This window comes from Notolabrus celidotus, chromosome 2 (genome assembly GCF_009762535.1).
Source record: "Notolabrus celidotus isolate fNotCel1 chromosome 2, fNotCel1.pri, whole genome shotgun sequence".
NCBI lineage: Eukaryota > Metazoa > Chordata > Actinopteri > Labriformes > Labridae > Notolabrus > Notolabrus celidotus.
The window spans coordinates 37006237-37028442 of record NC_048273.1 but is presented as its reverse complement, the minus strand read 5'-3'; the positions used below and the strand labels follow the sequence as shown (position 1 = coordinate 37028442).

The following is a 22206-nucleotide window of genomic DNA, read 5'->3' as shown; positions in this document are numbered from 1 at the left end:
TCAAGGATTATCCTCATATGTAGTTTATGGCTTCAGTCAGGTGTTTGCAGATTATAGAGGTAAAAAAAATCTGCTCTAATGGATGAAAATCTTACAAACTGTGATCTCTAAACCCTTACCTCATGGATTAAAACCTCACATGGAAAACTAGGAAGCACAAAATAAATATTAAATAAATGAAAACAAATCTGTAACCCTGAAACAAACGTCCAAATTAATCCTTGTGAAGTCAGTTTCTGTTAATTCAGTGACAAAAGACTACACTGCTTCAAAGTATTGAAGCAGCCTTTCCTGATTTGATCTGATTTCTATTTGAATTTAATTGTTTTAAGAAATATATTTGAAATAATTGTATTTCTCTAGGAGTTCTTTTAGGGAATTTTATGTCTTTTAACTGCCTGTTTTATTTTGCTGCCCATGTTAAGCACTTTGTGACTTGGTTTTTGAAAAGTGCTCTACAAATAAATTATTATTATTATTATTATTATTATTATTATTATTATTATTATTATTATTATCATTATTATCATTATTATTATTATTATTATTATTATCATTATCATTATTATCATTATCATTATCATTATCATTATCATTATTATTATCATTATTGTTATTATTATTATCATCATTATTATCATTATTATCATTATTATTATCATTGTTATTATTATTATTATTATTATTATCATTATTGTTTTTTTTATTATTATTATTATCATTATTATTATTATTATTATTATTATTATTATTATTATTATTATTATTATTATTATTATTATTATTATTATTATTGTCAAACTGGATGTAAAATATTAAAAGTTCTGATCCCCTGTTATGCGTCCTGCAGTAATCGATGTACTGGTGCTACAAGGAGACTGGAAAAAAGATAATAACACTAATCTGAAAAAAAGTATAGTAAATTGTTTGAGGGACAACACAGACTATAATAAAAACTGAGAATAACTTCTTTGTAGAGTTGCAGGGGACAGAAAGAGGAGTCCGATTTCACTCATCAGCTAAGAGGAGAAAGGGGGTTCATGGAACGATAGGACGGAAGGGGTGAAATGTATTTATCTATCTCTTTTTAGGGCTTGGTAAAAAGGCAAAGAAAGAATATGAAAGTAAAGCTGGACAAAGAGATCAAATGTTAAATTAAACATAAAGCAAACAGTACATGTTTGAGGAATACAGGAATAAAGTTAGCTTTTTTTTAAACAGCCATGGCTCAAATGTCAAACCAGTCAGCAGTAAATAAAAATAAATAAATCACGTCTTGATATTTTCTGTCTAGTTTCTGTAAGATAATTTAGTTCGTCCTCTGCTTGACTCCCAGGTTCAAACTGTTTCACACATCAAGCCCACAGATCGGTTACCATCGAGTAAGGTCTGCACGTCGTCACAAATTTTTTGAGAAGTTATTGTGATGCTGGGTTGTGACTATGACTTTGTTATTTCATCTTTTATGCCTTTTTCAGAGAGGATAAGAGAGTATGGTAAAATCAGGAAACCAGGAGAGAAGTGGGAAGTGACATGCCAGAAAGGGGCCACAGGTTGGACCACCTGCTTGAGGATTGCAGCCTCTGTACGTGGACTGTCTTTTGGTAAAAAGACTGTGTTATACAGCGCCCCCTCTAGTCCTCTGACCACTCAAAGTGCTTTTCCATGACACGTCACACCCACCCATTCACACCAAATCGTGCACTGATGACAGAGGCTGCTATCTACAGAACCCATCAGTATTAACTAAACCCATTCACACACTGATGGCACAGCCAGTTTGGGGTTCAGCGTCTTGCCCAAGGACACTTCAGCATAAGGACAGAGGGACCTGGGATCAAACCCCCAATCTCCTGATTGAAAGAAGGTCAAACTGACGCCCCACAATCAATCAATTCAAACAACTTGATTTATCCCTTTAGAGGCAGTAGCTCAGTCCATAGGGACTTGGCTTGGGAACCGAAGGGTCGCCGGTTTGAGTCCTAGTATGGACGAAGTTTGGCAAGTGGACTGGTGGCTGGAGAGGTGCTGGTTCACTTGCCTGGGCACTGCCGAGGTTCCCTTGAGCAAGGCTTGGGGTGCGCTGGTTGACGGCAGTATCCTCACTCTTTTGCATCTCTCCCTAAGCATGTTCACTGCATGTGTGTGCATTTGTATGTATATACCAACAAAAACTGTCTGTGTAGCATGTCCAAAAATAGCATGAGTGAAAAAATTGAATTTCCCCCCTGGGATTAATAAAGTACCTTTCTTCTTCATATATCTCTACATCATATATATCACATATCTGCCATAGCCAGACTCCAGACAGACCACCAGAGTGCCCTCTTCCTGATCTCTGGGGACTTCAACCATGTATTTATTTTCTACATAGCTTATAATGTTTCTGTACATACTTTCATTATCATTATCTTCATTGTATTGCATTTATATTATTAATTACTTTCTTCTATTACTATTATTTGATATTCTTACTTATTGTGTATAGAGCAACTGTATCCCCCGGAATAAATAAAGTATTTCTGATTCTGATTCTGAATTTGTACGAAGCAGCTTGTACTTAAAAAGACAACATAAATAAAACACAGTGACATACAGACAACAATGAATTATACACAAGAGCTAAAATATGAAGTCTGAAATGAATACTGGTATAGATAGGTGGAATAAAATCAATAAAAGGATCAGACTAATAACAGATCAAAGAGTCAGTCATACAAACATGTTAACAGGTATAATGGTTTACCTATATTTAATGCTTACTTACACAGATCATGAGGCCCTTGTGTTAATGAACTGTTTATGTTTGTCCCTGAAAGCACGAGTGTGTTGTGTTATCTATGATTTCTTTTAGATCTAAAATAAGCAAGGTTGTGCTTTTTGTCTCTCTGAATTCTTGAACTGATTCTTGAAGGTTAGACTTCAATAAACAATCATCTTTAATATTTCACAAGCTGAACATCCTCCAGGTTCTTGTCCATGTATAATTATTTCAGGAGGAGGGGGGATTGCTTTTCTGATGCAACTCTGAAGCTGTTGAATTTGGTGCAGCCTCTTCATTAGATTGACTTTCGTGTAGCACAGACTCACACACGCAGCTGCAGAATCATCCATGACAACATCAAACAGATGAAGTAATGTGATGTGGCGTGCTCCTGCATGAACTGTCTGTACCGAGGATGTACACTGACATCAAGTGGTCAGATCACAACCGTCAGCTGTGGACTGAATCCTCACTCAGGAATGTGAAGATAACCGTCCAGATTTCTATCAGCTGAAAAGCAGCTGACTCATAAACTGTAGACAGTTTAATGCACTGAAGTAGAGACTTTTGTTTTACCTGCACATATCAAGCAACATTTATCTAATTAGAGGTGGAATAGTATAAAAAAAATGCATTATTTCAAAACCGTCTGAGCTTTTTGATCTTCTACAAATGAAGATGTCCTCTGTCTGTTTTCTTTCTATTTTCTAGAAGATCTGAGTCACAGCTTGTTGAGTCTAAACAGAAACTGTACTTTCCATTAAGGCTGCATTTATGTCAGATTCCCATGATTGTTTTGGCCGCTAAAATTCCCGATAATGACATTATTGCAATATTTATGGAAAACTTGGAAATAAACAAAACAACTATCAGTCCATATTTTATACAGTCTATGCTCGCTGCACTCTCGCGAGCAGAAACTTTCCGTGCAGAGCTGATCTGTGCTCACGCCAATTGTTGTTCACAAGCAAGTGTCATTCCTCACCTCTGTCCCTCGCGAGGAGTACATATCTACGTGTGTGAAATATTATTATCTGCTAGTGTAAATGTTTTACGAGCTCGTCCGTTTTGACATAAATCTAACACGATACTCTGCTGCCCCCTACCAGGAACCAGTTAGTAACATAGTAGTGTAGTATGCTTATTTCTCACCCACTATCAATATTTCATTATCGTCAATATATTGCGACAGGTCTACTTTCCATGCTCTTAAAACTGCAGAGTGCAAACTGACCAGCACACCCCGAATAGTGCGCTGGTTGTTGGCTATGCTCAAGGGCACCTCGGCAGTGCCCAGGCCTCTTCAGCCACCAGTCCCCTTGCCAAACTTCGTCCATACTGGGACTTGAACCGGCGACACTCTGTTTCCTAAGCAAAGTCCCTATGGACTGAGCTACTGCCGCATCAACATAGATATCATGCAAAAGACCTGAGCTCACAATTTGAATACATAGATAAGGAATGAGCTAAACTATTCCATGCAGAAAGTGAAGTACACCCTTAACCCTCTTGTTATGTTCGTTTCTCAGGAACAGCAATAAGGTTCCTGTGTCAATTTGACCCGGTGCATATTTAATTATCCAAAAGTGTCAGAACCCCAAAAAATTCCAATAAAACTTTTTGTAATCTCTTTGTTCACTTCTTTACTAACCATTTAAATCAATATTAAGTGCAATAGTGTTCTTTAATCCTCACAGATAATGGTTTCATTAGGATGTCTCACTTGTTTTTAAAGAAAATTCTCGTTAAAAAATTTAAAATGTACATTGGAAAGACTTAAATATAGGTGCAACAATTTTACATGACATAGATTTTTATTTTATTTTGAATTGTTATTTTTTTTTATGAAGTGATGTTGATAAATTAACACAAGACACCTCTTCTTACACATGCTGCCCAGATTTGTAGGCTGTTTTTTGTTGGTTGGAAGGCATATATTGCCTAAAATGTGAAATGAACCATTTTAAATTAATATGTTGATTTGACCTATTAAGCCAAGCAGAAGATGTTTCATACCGAAAAAATACTATTAACATTTTTTTTGGACTTTTGAACTTTAAAAAGGGTCAATTTAACCTGCAACATAACAGGAGGGTTAATACCACTGTCATATTAATCCATAAGTCAGCTATAAATACTATTTCTTATTTTGCACTGCTTGTTTTATTTTGCTGCTCCATGTAAAGCACTTTGTAACTTAGTTTTTGAAAAGTGCTCTATGAATAAAATGATCATATATTATTATTACTTAAAAGGGATCTAATTTCAATTTTTAAATTAATTTTTTTAATATTTTATTTGTATGTACATTTTTTTAATTCATCCATCAGAAGGATGCACCGTCAAATTAGCTTGACATCTGAATCAGTCGATATTTTCCCTGTTGAAAGACATCCGCCAAATAATTTGCCATTTACCATCATCAGTATCTGATGCTCATATTTGCATCATATCTTATTTTTATCACATCAATGTGACCCTGGCTAGCTGGTATACTTTACTTCTGATTCAGAGAAGAGGTTTCATTATTGAGCAGAAGAAGCCGCCTGCTGGACAAGCTCTGATTTGTTTTCATGGTCAAATGTGAAACAAAGTGTCGACAGTGTAGAAGGGTCTCTGAGAAATATCAGGGACATCCAGTGTAAGACATGTGACTTCCAGTGACATTTTAAAAAGAGGGACTACTAGTAACAATTCAATACATCAAATATCAGAGTTCATCCACCTGTTAGTTTAGAATAGAAGAAGCATTTTGGATGAGAGGTTAAACATCCTCAAGAACTTCTACCAAGTCCAATTGCCTTTTTGGATTCAGATTTGGATTCCCTGTGGTCCAAGGAAGGAAAACAGGTGAACCAGAAACAGGAAAATGGGAGCCAAGACTCAGTGATGCATGTGGGGATAGAATGCCTGTGCTGGTTTAAAGGTGTCAGAACACACAGAGCATCACAATTTATCATGTGGGGGAATGCAGCTACAGACTGGTGCCCATGCTGACCCCCTGTGCCAACAAAGGGCACGTGAGAATTAGGGCTGGACTATCCAATCCTGCATCTGTGGGATTCTCTGGATAAAAAGTTCTGATCCATGGAGGCCCCATCTCACAACTTCCTGGACTTAAAGGTTCCGCTGCTAACGTCTTGAAGCTAGATATCACCACACACCATCAGAAGTCAGGTGAAGTCCATCAGGTAAGGACGGCTTTGGACCTGACCTGACCAGAGATGGGCCTACGCTATATAAGGCAGGTGGTCATGATTGATCAGTATGATATGCAACCCCACTAAAAAATATAAAACTGTCTTTGATGAGAAAAATGTCCCTCTTCAGTTGGGGGAGACCAAAACCGTAGCTAGAAGGACGGTGAATATAGATGTAAAGTGTGACTCCAAATGTTGCTTTTGTTCCCTCCTGCCTGCCCAGTGTGCAAAAAGGCTACTGTTAGTAAAGTTAAATATACACCAACTGCATTCTCAATATATTTAAGTCCTAAGACTGAGGTGTTAATTAGGCAACAGAAACATAACATGGACTAACATCTGAATAACCATCTCCGCCGGTTTTTCAGTGCTTTTCTCTTGTGCTGATTTTTCTGATGTGGAAACAAAGTTTTGCATATTATTGCAGTGTTAGGGAGGAACACTTTTCATACACACATGAACTTTACTGCGGATCAATTTCTGCCAAAAATACGACAGAATGACCTAGACAAAAAGAAGACACTTCCTGAGGGAGAGACCGAGAGGAGGAGGAAGAAGAGAAAGAGGGAGGGATGGAGATGAAGACAGAAAGAGGAGCTGTTTGAGGCTCCAGTCTTTCTCATTTGAATCCGTCTCTTCACTGTTGGACTCCCGGGTGGCTTTCAGGAGCGTTTTATGTATAATTTAACGTAATGTGCAGAGATAAAGCCTCCTATAAAGCCAGCGCTCTCTAAGCTCTTCACAGCACATTACGTTTTATTCATCAAATTAGTTTTAGTTGGTTTGGTATCCCCTGAGCCGTCTTTAAAAGGTTTAGATGAAAGGACTACATTAATTTTGCCACTAATCAGTTAAGCGACAGCTCCAAGTGACAGCTCTGCACTCCTTAGCCCTAAAAAATCTCCGCACACTCGTCTGCCTGCCACAACTGCTTCAGCTCGACTCCTCTACGCGTCCCCAGTTGCTCCTTGCACGATCCTCTGCATGTAGCCTCCCGACCGCTCTGCCGTCTGATGCTGCCCTCAGCACCGTGTCACTCCTGCCGCTGACATCTCATCTACCGTTCTCTTTAGTAAATCATGCATACTCTGGCAATCTTTGAAAAATCGTCAAAAAAGGCTGCATGTGTTATTTCTTACAACTTCTTCAAATTGAGAGTGTGTTCAAGATATATGAAATGACTTTAATTAGTAAAATGATTTAATAGCAGCCATAACAAGTGACTAGGCATGTTTTGTGTTAAAGCTCAGTTGTTAATCCGGTGCTAAAAGGATTTCTTTCACAAGGAATTCTTCTATTTGTGAACCAAATTAGCCACAGATCAGATAATAAGGGCTAAATCATGTAATTCTCAAAGTTAAGCTTTATTTTAATTAGCAGCTAAACAATACAAAGAGCTAACTTTAAAGCAGACTTAGTGAAAATTACTGAAAATGAGTGGGGACACCAGAGATCTGAGGTTTTGCACACAGCTCAATCCTCATAGACTGTGTCTGCATGAAGTTAAGAAGTTTCCTGGTTATCTTTTCCTAAAGCTGACAGCTCTACGGACAGAACTAACTTGAATGTTACTTTTGAAGGACTAATAAAGGGCCAATGAGGACACACTTACTGCAGGATGGAGTGTTTGGGGAAGCTGAAGGTGCCGTGGCAGATCCGGTCCACGAAGTTCAGAGGGATTTTCTGGATTTGCTCACATTTGAACATGACAAAGTCGTACTTGAAGATGAGGAGGGTGCCGTCTGTGACCAGGACGAGACGCTCCTTTTCGTTGTTCCAGTGGTCCACCCTGAAACAACCACAGAGATTGTACTTAAGAAAAACAGACAAGCATGTTTGTTTGTTTACTTCACCTTTTGAGAGAATCTCAGATTGTTTTAATAGATTTTAATTATAGACATTTTGCGGACAAACTGCCAACCTACAAAGTTAAAAGAAGCATGTGTCTGTGTCAATTTGAATAATGATTACAGTGTCCATGAATGGTCTGAAGGTCAGGAATAGAGTCCATGAAGAGATTTAGAGAGGTTTGTTGCTTATGTGTGTATGTTTGGTTAGCTTGCAGGCAGAGAAATCAATGTGTGTTAAGTGATCTGGATGAGTTCAAATTAGGGATGACCACAATTAATCGATTATCGATTAATTGATTGTTAAGAAATTACTCGAAACACACATTTTTGTTATCAATTTTCCGGCATATGGAACAAACATCATGTGGTCGTATATTACACTCATCTATCAGGGAGGTGTTATAAGTTTTTTTTTTTTGTTTTTTTTTTTTCTCTTTCCTCTTGTCTACATATATATTTCTGGTTTGTGTCATGTTTGTCACAAACTGTCAAATATTAATGCAGTTTATTCTTGCAGCAAAAGAAAAGAAAGAAAACCTTTTTCTTCTGTGCTTGTGACTGTGTGCATGCAACCATCACCATCCCTCTTAGAACTCTGGCCTATCTTTTATTGGCAGCTAATATCATGTTCTGTAAAAGAGGGCGTGCACACCTAGGTGGGCCAAAAAATAAAAAATAAAAAAATAAAAAAATAAATAAAAAAAATAAGAGAAAGTGAAAGAAAGATTACATAAGGATATACAAAGGGACAAGGAGAGAGAAGGAGAGAGAGACCTAACACACTTAGATGGAGAGGGACCATCTCACCATGATGCCAAAAAAAAAAAAAAAAATCCGTGGGGTGATACTAATGATTAAGCAACCCTTAGTGTCCACAATCATTACTGAAGCTTGGGTCGCAGAGGGTTGCCGCCATGCTGTGTTCTATTTGTGTAACAAGACCACCACTGGTGCAGATGAAACCACTTGGGTCAGATCAGCCGAGCGGTACGGCCCGGCACCCGGGCAGGACCAGGACCAGAGCCCGCCAACCGGCGCGCCGGAGCGGGGGGAGGGCGGAGGCGGCAGGGCCAATCCCCCCCGCCCCCCCCAGACGGCCTGACCACTCCCCCCAGCCACGCCCCCCACCCACGCCCTGCGACTGATGGACCAGGCCGCGGGGGCATGGAGGGACACCCCAATGGCTGCCGTAGTAACACCCCCCCAGCTGCGCACCACCCCACCCCCCCCAAGAGGACCGCGAGGGAACCCCGGGAAACCCGGCCCCGAGGGCAGCCGCGGACCAGGCCCCCACAGGGGAGGGGGCAGCAGGGGGACGGAGGGTGACAGGGACACCAGCCACCCACCCAGCCCCGATGGACCCCCAACGAGTAGGGCCGAGCCAAACACTAAGGCCCCGCCAAACCTGATCTGTGTGTGTGTGATATGATTTGAATTTTGTTTTGTTTGTTTTTTTTGTTGTATGTATGTTTGCTAGTGAGGTGGATTAAAATAGGGGGGGCAGGAAGGGAGGCGGGAGAGAGGGGGGAGAGCCGTAGTGCACTACTGCATCACAATCCGCCGCCCCCCCCCCCCCGTATAAAAGCCGCCCCCCCAACCCTATATCTTTACCTATATCAGTATCTAGTGAGATGCATTAAAATAGGAGGGGGGCGGATGGGGGGGCGGGAGAGAGGGGGGAGAGCCGTAGCGCACTACTGCACCACAATCTGCCCCCCCCCCCCAGTATAAAACCGGTCCACCCAACCCACACCCCCCACCCCATGTCTTTACCTATATCAGTATCTAGTGAGGTGCATTAAAATAAGGGGGTGGAAGGGAGGCGGGAGAGGGGGGGGGAGAGCCTTGGTGCACCAATGCCCCATCATCTGCGTCTGTGTTTTAAGTTTAAAGCATGTTTCGATGTGAATCAGCTGTTAAAGGTGTTGCGCACAGCGGAGACGCTGAGCTGGCGGCTGCGGCTGTGCGTCAGGTCTCCACGTGCGCTTTTTAAAAGAGGATCAATACAAAACTGCTGCCAACAACAACATGGACACAAAGGTTGACAGCTTTAAACAGGATAGTTCCCACCTTTGGATACAAAGGCAACAGACAGGTGGGAAATTCTGGTACGCTACGTTTACAGAGCAGCAACATCAGAGCCGTCTGGGCTTTTCTCCAGCTGGACTGATTATGACCCGGTTGCTCTCCTGGCTGACACCTGATTGAATACACACGTTTATTTTTCTCAATAAGAACGAGTAGACAGAAAACTGGACACTGTGAGTCTGAAGTACTTTTCTGTCAGTATTATGAGCCTTCACTTTATAAGATTATGTCCGCGGAGAATATTTTAATGAGCCTGATCGTTGATATTCTGCGTTTCAAACGTGTGCCCGTATTCAACCCTGTCAGTTATATGCATTCTGTTTCTGTAGAAAATATAATTTAGGGGGAAAACAACGTATTTGGCCTTGTTTTTGACGTAAGAATAATAATGTTTTTTTTTTTTATCAATTAATCGATAATTGATCGTTAACATTTCCAAAAATCGATCACGGAAAATACTTAAAATGTACATCCTTAGTTCAAATAAAGAGTGAGTGCATCACATGTGGGTGAGTATTGAGAAAAAGAAAATACATTATACAGTATATAAAGCAGAATAATGAAGAATTATAAAAATAATAATAATAAAGTCATTATCATGATGTTAGCAACATAGACTGTATAAATAATGGACGTAGTATCGGGACGTCTCTGAAGCGCTGTTTTGAGGCCATCGGTGGCGGCAGCCATATTGGAAATGCTGAACTCAACATGACTGTTTTAGAGGTAGTGTGACTTAAAGAGGCAGGCTTTGAGCCTCCTAGCCAACAGCTACAGTGTTCCCACCTGTCAATGAAGTCAGCTGTGCCTCTCATAATGGAAAACTTGTCATCTAAATATCTTCTGAACTGCCGCGTTATAAAAAAATTCACCCCCATACAGTGTGTGCCAATTGAGAAATGAGCTATCCAGGCTACACTCGTCTTCTGTACCAGAATGTAAACATGTTTATTGCTACCGTAAAGATTGCCTTTTTATAATTTGTGTGTATGTGGTTTCCAGTACTTACGAAGCCAGCCTCAAGTGGACACTCAATGAACTGCAGTTTTTAACACTTCCACATTGGCTTCAATTCTCGCGGCCTGAGGTTGCTGCTTGCTTAGCACCAAGCTGTGTTAGATACTTGATTTACTGTGATTCATTCTCAACAAGAAAAGCGTGACCAACAACCTGATCACACTCATATCAAATCAGGACATTTCCCAGCTGCCTGTTGACACTGTGGTAAAAACATTAGTGTGGTCTAAGGCTGGTCTTGAGATGGAGGAGATAATGACAGTTAGCTGGGTACAGATGTGAGAGCAGCCTGAGGAGCTACTGGACCCCAACCATCTCTGAGAGGGAGAAGTGGATCAACATCCTGTCCTGTGATCCAGAGCTGGAGAGAGCCTCTCTAAGCTGCTGATCTCTACAAAGTAACCATATGACACAAAGCCCTATACATTAATCCTTTCATACTTAATATAAGGTAAAAAAAAATACATGTACACATACTCATGTATACATGTAGTTACTCAGATAAGCAGAGCTACCTTCCTCAGAGTGGGACACATCTGGTACCTCTGACTCATAATAAAGAATTGATGTCCTGTTTGTTTTTGTTTAGGATCAGTGCCAGTCTACTTCTTAGCTGGGAACAGCTGCCAGGAGGCAAATGGTGACTCCCGTCCAAGGACAGCCTTTCTTCTTCTGCTTCTACCTTCTTTAAAAATATAAGACCTCATCTTTACACTGAAGTGGTCACAAATCAAGTCCTGATCAGTGCACGACCTGTGACGAGAGGTGGTATGTAGACTTTGAGGACAACACAGGATGAAGAGCTGAACCTCAGACCCCACGTTTGTTTTTGTCTGCTCTTATGCCAACTTCTATTTTTTAAACCCCTGTAGTAGAGTGATTTTTTTCACCACAACTTTTCTGTGTGTGTGTGTGTGTGTGTGTGTGTGTGTGTGTGTGTGTGTGTGTGTGTGTGTGTGTGTGCGTGCGTGCGTGTGTGTGCGTGCGTGTGTGTGTGTGTGTGTTGGGAGGAGCAGCTCTGATGTTTACATTCTGAAGAAGGTTATTTCAAGCTAATGCAAAAAACACATAAAGCAAAGCTGCTCAATAATCTACAGCAAGAGCTTCCCCATTTCCAAAGATGCCCTTGGCAAAGATTATACAATATGCATGGAAGCATTTCTAAGTTGCAACATTTTTCCAAAAAGAAAGAAAGAGAAACACAATTACCAGAGCCACCTTTAGAGAGAGAAACACATTTTCCCACTCTGAGTAAAAACAAGAAGTTGGTCTTCTCGATGGAAGTCGTAAAAGCTCTTTTTGAGATAATCTCACTCCTGCTTACTGTGCACGAACTTCAGGCAGCAGGAGTTCTCTCAGGGTTGTGATCTGTTTTAAAGCTCCAGTGAGGAACGTTTCACTGGTTTTGAAACTGACTGAAATAACTACGGTAACCTTTCTATGAGCTACAAAAGAAAATGAGACCACAATCAACAAAATATGTTATTTCTATTTGGTCACTTTAAGGCCTGACAGTGCTGCTGAAGGTAGGTGAAGTGATTGAGTACACTCTCTTTGTTTACATTTTCTACAGTAAGAAAATCTGCAGTCGGTGATGCAACCATAGACTGTATATAAAATGGACAGCGTTGCTCCGCCTTTTCCTGTTGTAAAGTTTTAAAGCCAAAAAACCCTGTGACAATGCGCAGCCATAGTGCAGCCAGAGTCTGCGCTGTACAGAATTTCTGTGGTTGCCACGGTAATGAGCCCCGCCCTACAGCGTAGCGTCACGAGATCCTATGGAGTTTCCCTCTACAGCAGCTGTCAATCAAAGCAAACCCGGAAGTAAAACCCCGTTTTTTAACCTCTAATAACTAACGAGAAAGAAACTTTGCAGAAAAAAGAGGCCTTGAACACAAAACAGTCAAATACTAACTACATATAACCACAGCATACGGATGGAAGAAACATTCGTACCACGTGTATTTATTTTTTAAAGTTTGACTGCAGCCCCATTCAAATGAATGGGGGAGACAGAGTTTTTGACCTATACTGCAGCCAGCCACCAGGGGGCAGACACTTTGGTGGAAGATTCACTTTCAGCTGAGCAAGATGCACCCCTTGATGCAACTAAACAGCTAAAAGACATTCTAGAAAACACAGATACAGACCAAAATCAGTGAAGAAAATGGATGTTCTTGTTTGTCCGCAGGGGGCACCAAAATCAACACAAACCAAAAGTTCCTTACAGGAGCTTTAAGTCTTTACAAAGCCGTGTTCATGTGTCCAAGTTCAAACGAAACACGCTTGACTCTCTAACTGCTGGCTATAAATCTGTGTTGATAAAGATGAGTTACGGTGCTCCAGCTCCTAAAGATCTGCATCCTGAGCAGGTGAAGAAGAAGCTGGACTCTATTCACTCATGTTCTTTAGTTTTTTGACAGAGTTTGGACTTTTTGAGGTAAAAGAAAATCTATGTTAATTTCTACAATATTGATTCCATCCAATTTGAATGAATGAGCAAAATTCAGATTCAGGAAACATATATGTCCTTAAAGGATTCAATTAAAGGTCCAGTGAGGAACTTTTGATATTGAGTTGATTTTGGCGCCCCCTATGGTTTTATCTCTCGGCTGAATTTGTTCTGTGACTAAAGATCTCATTCTGTTGACTATTGATGCTTAATCCTATAACTCATCGTGACTTTTAGCGATGGAAAGTGGAAAAAAACATGTTCTCAAAGTGTGCTGTTGCAGTCTTTTTGAAAGATGTTTAACCTTTAAAGACCATTTTTGGGGGCGACAGACTCTCCTGAATGTATTTAGAATATTTGCTGAATGAGACAAATGTGGTATCAATGGGAATCTGAGAATGTCCACTGTAACTGAGTTTTTAAAGCGTGTTGATAGGATTAGCGGTTCAAAAGTTATCCAACATTTAAGAACAAGTAGCCGCCCAATCTGTCTAGGTCTTTGAGGGCTACGTAACCATAGTCTCCAAGCTCTTGTGTTTTTGGAGGCCATACAGAGGCACCAGCATTAACTTCAGTCTGTTTCATTACCAGACCAAAGCTCCTCACAGTATCTTTAATGCTTCATCTTTATCTTGAAAAATGTAAGTAAGAAAAGATGAAGTAAGATTTTGTTAGAAGCATCTTCTATAAAACTTAAAAATTTGGACCCAAAATTCTTCTTTGGCTGCGAAATCTGGAGGAAAATTATTTTTACAGCTAGTTATTATATCCATCCATCCATAATCTTGACTGCTTATCCCGTTAGGGGTCACGGGGGGCTGGAGCCTATCCCAGCTGGCTTCGGGCGGAAGGCAGGGTACACACTGGACAGGTCGCCAACCTATCACAGGGCTAACACAGAGAGACAGACAACCATTCATGCGCACACTCACACCTACGGGCAATTTAGAGTGGTCAATCAACCTGAGCATGTTTTTGGACTGTGGGAGGAAGCCAGAGTACCCGGAGAGAACCCACGCATGCACGGGGAGAACATGCAGACTCCACACAGAAAGGCACCCGCCCGGCCAGGGATTTGAACCAGGAACCTTCTAGCTGTGAGGCAACACAGTACCCACTGCACCACCGTGCAGCCCCTAGTTAGTATATCTTTAAATGAAAATATGGAAAACAGTGTATTGTGGGATATCTTCAGCTTTCATTATGATACATTTATTTTGATCAGTTGAGGTTGTTCATATTAGAGGCAAAGTCAACCACCTACTGTGCCTTCATATTCAGTGAACAAACATAATAGTGGACCGGTTATTGAACTCTTTACCTTATTTAACCTTCGTTAGGACAGCGCAAGGCTGGCTGCTGGGTAATATTACCACCTGCTCTCTCAGTATTCATACTAAGAATGCTGATATGGAGAGTTATAATCATCATATTGTCTCATATAACTCTCAGCAAATAAGGGATGATTGTTTTGAAGCAGTGTTTCATTGAACTGCCTCATCGAGCATCTAGAGTTTTCTTTTAACAGGCCACTGTTGCTGAAAAGTACAAACGCAGTGACATTCCTCTGAAGACAAAAGTGTTTTGTTTCTACATAAATACATAAAGCCACCTACTCTATTTGTATTCAAGAACAAAGTCAGTTATGATAAACAGTGTTGCAGAGTATGCATTAACACAAGGGATAAATCATAAACCCAAGAACAAACAAAAGCAGAGCCTTCAAAACATTAAAAATAGATGAAATCAGATCATCTTACTCTTTCTAAAATTAGTTAAAATCCTCCGCAGCAAAGCCACATTTTAGGAATTTCTCATGCTTTTCTGACATTAGTCACCGGCTCCCCTTTGGGGCAAGCAGCTGCGTCACTGAATTAGCATATAATGCACTCTTTCTGCTGCAGAAAGCCAACATCCAGGCCAAATGTAGGACACACGTTAATGTGTGTGTTGGACAGAGCTGCATAAATGGGATGTATTATTCATCCTCACATGGCCAGCCTTTTAAATGTTTCCTGAAAGCTTTCTGCAGGACTGATACAACCTGACATCTGCAAGTGCACTTGGTAAATGTCCTGCAGTCACTTCATTTTGCTCTGTGTTCAGGCACTTAAATCACTCCCTTTGCTTTGACTCATATGTGGTTGTCTTTGGAGTTTGAGGTTTGTAAGAACACTGATATCTAATTTAATGAGGACATCTGTATCTCTCACAGCACTAAGGGCCTGTTCTTTTATATATCATAGACTGTATTTAATGAGGCTGTCTGTATCTCTTGATGTTCTTAAGGCCTGTTTTATTATACGTACTGTGTATCATATAATGTATTTGTCAAATTGAACACCCCCTATGGGCAACAGGTCACTTGTTGCTCTGCACTTCATATGTTAACAAAGTATTATACATAAGCAACACGTGACTCTGTAAATTCACCGTGTATTAAAGCTGTCAGATGCATCATGACTCATGGCGGATGGCTGAAATCTCACTGGAGTTTTGAGGCCGTTGACAGTTTAAATCAGCAGTGTTGGGCAAATAACTGAAAACAAGCATTTGTTACAATTACAGCTAGTAACTGGTCTCAAATAGGGATGTACATTTTAAGTATTTTCCATGATCGATTTTTGGAACTGTTAATGATCAATTATCGATTAATTGATAAAAAAAACATTATTATTCTTACGTCAAAAACAATGCCAAATACGTTGTTTTCCCCCTAAATTTTATTTTCTACATCAACAAAATGCATAAAACTGACGGGATTGAATACGGGCACACGTTTGAAACGCAGAATATCAACGATCAGGCTCATTAAAATATTCTCCGCGGACATAATCTTATAAAGTGAAGGCTCATAATACTAACAGAAAAGTACTTCAGACTCACAGAGTCCAGTTTTCTGTCTCCTCGTTCTTATTGAGAAAAATAAACATGTGTATTCGGTCAGGTGTCAGCCAGGAGCGCAACCGGGTCATAATCAGTCCCGCTGGAGAAAAGCTCAGACGACTCTGATGTTGCTGGTCTGTAAACATAGCGTACCAGAATTTCCCACCTGTCTGTTGCCTTTGTATTCAAAGGTGGGAAATATCCCGTTTAAAGCTGTCAACCTTTGTGTCCGTGTTGTTGTTGGCAGCAGTTGCGTATTGATCCTCTTTTAAAAAACGCAACGTGGAGACCTGACGCACAGCCGCAGCCGCCAGCTGAGCGTCTCCGCTGTGCACAACACCTTTAACAGCTGATTCACATCCAAACATGCTTTAAACTTAAAACACCTCCCTGATAGATGAGTGTAATATGAGACCACATGATGTTTGTTCCACGTGATGTAAAATTGATAACAAAAATGTGTGTTTCGAGTAATTTCTTAACAATCAATTAATCGATAATCGATTAATTGTGGTCATCCCTAGTCTCAAACAATAACTTAATAAAACCTGAATGATCATCAGCCACTGTGTGTGTTTACTGCACGCAATATTTTTTCTCCCAGGATACTACTGTGCTGACGTGGGCGTAACCATACCCATTACCATTCTTACTTTACTCTCCCTGTTCAATTTGAGTTACTAACCGTAGACCTTTCTGGAGTCCCTGAGCTCCCTTGTCTCGTAGGTTCCCGTGAGTCGCTGCTGTGGACGTGCCAGGCCCAAGCAGCAACAACTACTACTATCCTTCTCACCACTATCATCTCTCTCTCCTATTCTCCTCTATCCCTCTCTCCAACACGGTCTCAGCAGATGTGTGTCTAACATGAGTCTGGTCCTGCTGGAGGTTTCTGCCTGTTAAAGGAAGTTTGTCCTTGCCACTGTAACTTGCTAAATGCTGCAAAGTGCTCTGCTCATGGTGGATTAAGATGAGATCAGACTGAGTCCTGTCTGTAAGATTAGACTGGATCTTATCCTGTCTTGATGTTGAGTCTTTGTTAATAATAAAACATAGAGTACGGTGTAGACCTTGTTGTGAGTTGGCGCTATACAAATTAAGATTGATTGAGGATTGAGATTGATTAATTGAGTCAGGTGTTTAAACGTATGACTGATGAGTCCTTTTACATCTCCAAAAGTGTACCTGCCTTATTGAATTGAATTTGAAACAAGCAGCGTGGAGTTACAGTATTGCCTTACTAGGTAACACATTACTCACAAGACTGGCTTACAGTCATTCCTTATATGTTAAAACAGCTGCTTCATGGTTATTACTGTTAAACTGATTTTAAAGAACTCCCAAAGTGATCTCATCAACATGAAACTGTAATTCAAAGCATCATAAGGGTCTAAATGATGCTATAAATGTTACGTTGTGTCTGGTATTAGAATGTTTTGACAGGGCAGACAACACACTGCATGTCAACATGAGCATGAAGCTGTATAACATAACATTGGTATCATGAACTCACTCTGCCATCAGCCAAATGCCATGAACGCTTCCATCCACTTCTTTATCCACCAGAGACTCGACGTCTTTGATGGCCTGATTCAGAGTGCCAGGCTGAGGAGACAGAAATACACGGGTGTCACTTTCTAATTTTCCATTGTGACAATCACAATGTGTGCACAGAAAGCTTAAGGGGTAATCTTTGAGGCAGATGTGCAGCTGGGAATGGTACTCCAACAAAATGTCAGCGCGTCTGTGTGTCAAACAAAATAACAATAAACGAAAACATGAGGCCTCAGCACTTTATAAAAAATGGCCGCGGATGAAGAAAGCTGAGTGTGCAGCTTCTGTGTGTAAATCTGAGGAACTCTGGTATTTGAAGAAACAGATTCAGTGTCCAATTCACAATACACATCCAATATGTCAGCTGTGAGCGTTTGTTTCAGACGCAGTCCACACTTCAGGTGTCATTTTAATGACGTGAGAGAGTGGATCTGCTCTTACAGTTTGTGTCTTATTATCTCAATGCCACATTGGAGAACTTAAAAAGATTAGGAGTTCATAGTGAGGGCTCCTGACAGTCTCTCACTAATCTGAGCCTGATGCTAAGCCGCCCAGCAACATGGGATGTGTGACTGACTTCCCATTGCAATTTAATCAACACTACCTTTAGGACCCAGATACTTCTTTATGTTGTGTCATTGTTTCATTTTAACATTGTTTACAACAGTTTTCTGACTAGATAGCATATTATATATATTATAGTGAGATGTAGAGTGTAAAATTATGATATTTGTGAGTGCTTCTTTTACATAATTGACACAAGGTTGCATTTGACTACATACCATCATGCATGGATAGTAAAACAAGAAAAAAACAAGCATATTTGAGCTTTTCACTCTGGATCTTGACTCTTTTTTTGTCATTGCATTTGGGAACAAAGCTTTCTATTATAACAGGCTGAGTTATCTTGTTATCTCTAGATAACATCGCTCGTCTCCTCATGATAGAGATAACTTCCTGGCGGTCCAGAAATCAGAACAATAGGCTGATCACTTCAGGACCAGATTTTAGACCGCCATGCTGCCATAGCCCACACCATAGGCGTTTCTAGCCCATTTTTGGGGGTGCTGAAGCACCTCTAAATTGAATCCCAGCACCCCTAAAATTTGAGCGATTTTTACATTTCTTTTTACTGTATGTCCTTTTTAAGAAGCTAGAAAAGTTTCAACACCATTCAGTACTTGGTTGAAATGTAATATTTTAACAACAAAAAAACAACGGCTCCACCACATTTTACAATGTTGTGCATTGCAATTCAAATAAAAGTCCAAAAAATAACTCCAATGTCAATTTCTGGTATTTTTGGTACTCACTATAGAGGGCTAGTTTAATCCAGAAACATACATACTGTTTATGCATATGTTGAGGAGCTGCTATATCAAAATGAGTTGTCTTTTCCCAGAAATTAGGGTTACCATATGTTTCTTTTATGATTCCAATCCATTCCTCTTTTGCTGTGGCTCAGCATTTAAATAACCTTTATCAGATTTGATGGTTTAGTCACAGACTTTCCCAAAAGGGTTATACTTTTCTTTCACAAATGTGGGAATGAAATTGCATTAGAATGTACAAAACAGGGAAATTGAGTGCTCTCTGAGTGCTCAGCACCCCTAAACATCCGATCCTAGAATCACCCCTGGCCCACACCAATGAGGTAAAGTTATGTCTGTGTTTGTAACTCTGAGGATATGAGTTAGGATATCTAAGGTTAAGTTGAGGTCACAGGGAAATAAAAATGAAATTAACCTTCAATGGAAAAACAGAGTAAATGAAATGTAAAGATAAATGTTCTCTTTGGGCTTCCATACCTTACCAACCTTCAGCAGAACTCCCATTAATGAATAAATAAGATCATATAAAATGCACACACAAAAAGAGCTTTTCAAAAGATCATTACTGTCAAGACATGATGGAAAAGCTTTTACCCTCAGTACAAAGAACTTCTTCATCCTGAACTGGTCCACCGGTGACACCGCAGAGCTGACACCCTGCTGGGGGATGGAGGGGGCCGCTCCGCCCTCTGCTGCCCGGTCCTCAGTGTCCTCTGAGCGGACAGCAGGCTCAGTGTCCTCCGGTCCTGTGGGAGTGGAGCTGATCTGCTCCTGCTGCCCCTCATCTGACACTACTTCATCCTTAACTTCCTCCATGGTGAGGCTTCACAAAAACTAGAGCATGTAGTGAAACACAACAACACTTCAGTGCTTGACTCGACTGGGCTATTTCACAGAATCGAAACTTACATCGCTTCATTAATGTTTAAACCCTGACAGACTTAAGATCATAAAGCAAAGTATTGGTGATACATAGGAAGAGGATTTACTTACCACTGATAATAATAGCAGGTCGCAGACTATGTCGGAAGGTAGATTAGCAGGCACCAGCAACAGGTGCAGAACTTCCTTCTTCCGGATCTGTCGTTTGTTTTAAGGGCGTAGTTTACAGCAGCAAGGAAGAAGCTGCATCAACCTCAGCAACACGCACAGCTCTTTTCTTTACACTGATCTGATTTACACAAGCCTTAAAAAACCAAAGCATCTGTGTATAACTGCAAATGACACAGAAAAAGCGTTAACCCTCCCGTGCAGAGTGCTCAATCATTACCAGTATAGATACCTCACATCACTTGCTGCAGGGTGCATGGCAGGAATAACCTGTAAGGAAGCCTTGGGCCAAATAGTCCCCCTACCTTAACCACAAGTGTTATGGCTTTGTGTATTCTTGTTGGCATGTCTATTTATTGTTGCTTTAAAATAGCACATGAACTAAAATATGAGCCAAAAAGCCTTAGAATTAGATTTTTGTTTATTCAGGATACACACTTTGGAGCAATAGCTGATAAAAAATACTGTGTTCAAGAGAGCAGCCATAAAGATTTAAAGGAATAGTTTGGGTATTTTTGAAGTGAGGTTGTGTGAGACACTTCACAAGAGTGTATTAGTGACAGGAGATACTGGTCACACTCATAGACTGTATAAAATATGGACGTAGTATCCGTGACATCACCCATCTGTTCCTGAGCGCTGCCAATCAATGGCGGCAGCCATATTGGAAATGCGGAACACAACCAGGCAGAGTGTGACGTAGTGTGAGCCTCCCAGCCAACAGCTATGTATTCCCAACCGGGAGTCACGTCAGTCATGTCCTTATTTGGGCAAAAACTTGGAATCTTATATCTTCTGAACTGTCATGTTATAAAAAAATTCACCCCCCGTACAGTGTGTGCCATTAGAGAGATTAGCTTCGGAGGGCCAAGCCGTTTTTGAACCAGGCTGTAAAGATCGTCTTTTTCCCATTCATATCTATGTGGTTTCCTGTGTTTCTGCAGCCAGCCTTAAGCGGATTCTTCATGTATTGCAGTTTATAACACTTCTGCATGGGCTTCATCGTTTGAGACTGGAGGTTGCCGCTTGGTCACACTGCAAAAACTCAAAATCTTACCAAGTGAAATTGTCTCATTTTTAGTCAAAATGTCTTCTCCCACTTGATTTAAGATACATTTACTTAACAAGTAACATTTGAGCAAGATAGAGTTGACTTGTTTTAAGACATCTTAAATATCTTGTTAAGTCAAACAATCTTGAAATGATCTTGTTTTGAGTTTTTATTTAGAAGAAACAAGGTTTATTTTACATTTCAGACATTTTTTTTCAAGCTGAGATCTTATTTGTAGATTTGATTTAAGACAAACCCTTTACTTGATTTAAGTAAATGCATTTTATTGGAGAATCTACCAGAAAACAGCTCCATTGATAAAAGAAAGAAAGAAAGAAAAGTTGTTGTTTTTAAGGGTGGGTTACAGTTTTCAGGCACTGTTTCTTCTAAATCAGGTCAAAATATACATCCTCAAACTACATGCACACAATGAAACACCTACTTTAGAGCATAGCTGGCTTATCCTAAAAAACTACATGACTGAATATTAGTTTATCCAGCTCACCATGAGAAGACATTATATACTTAACAAGTAACATTTGAGCAAGATAGAGGGACTTGTTTTAAGACATCTTAAATATTTTGTTAAGTCAAACAATCTTGAAATGATCTTGTTTTGAGTTTTTATTTAGAAGAAACAAGGTTTATTTTACATTTCAGACATTTTTTTTCAAGCTGAGATCTTATTTGTAGAAGACAGATAATCTTGATTTAAGACAAACCCTTTACTTGATTTAAGTAAATGCATTTTATTGGAGAATCTATCAGAAAACAGCTCCATTGATAAAAGAAAGAAAGAAAGGTTGTTGTTTTTTAAGGGTGGGTTACAGTTTTCAGACACTGTTTCTTCTAAATCAGATCAAAATATCCATCCTCAAACTACATGCACACAATGAAACACCTACTTTAGAGCATAGCTGGCTTATCCTAGAAAACAACATGACTGAATATTAGTATATCCAGCTC

General features: G+C 40.0%; 1 protein-coding gene across 1 annotated transcript in view; it reads right to left on the bottom strand.

The window, feature by feature from the left end:
* Positions 1-20412, bottom strand: part of tprg1 (tumor protein p63 regulated 1) — a 44690-nt gene extending 24278 nt beyond the window's left edge. Inside the window, exons 1-4 of the mRNA XM_034676159.1 lie at positions 20133-20412; positions 19734-19973; positions 17768-17859; positions 7577-7753 (exon numbers count right to left, since the gene is read on the bottom strand). Of these exons, the coding sequence (XP_034532050.1) occupies positions 7577-7753; positions 17768-17859; positions 19734-19955 (491 nt within the window). The 5' untranslated portion in view covers positions 19956-19973; positions 20133-20412. The remainder of the gene's footprint in view (positions 1-7576; positions 7754-17767; positions 17860-19733; positions 19974-20132) is intronic.
* Positions 20413-22206: the final 1794 nt, after the last annotated feature.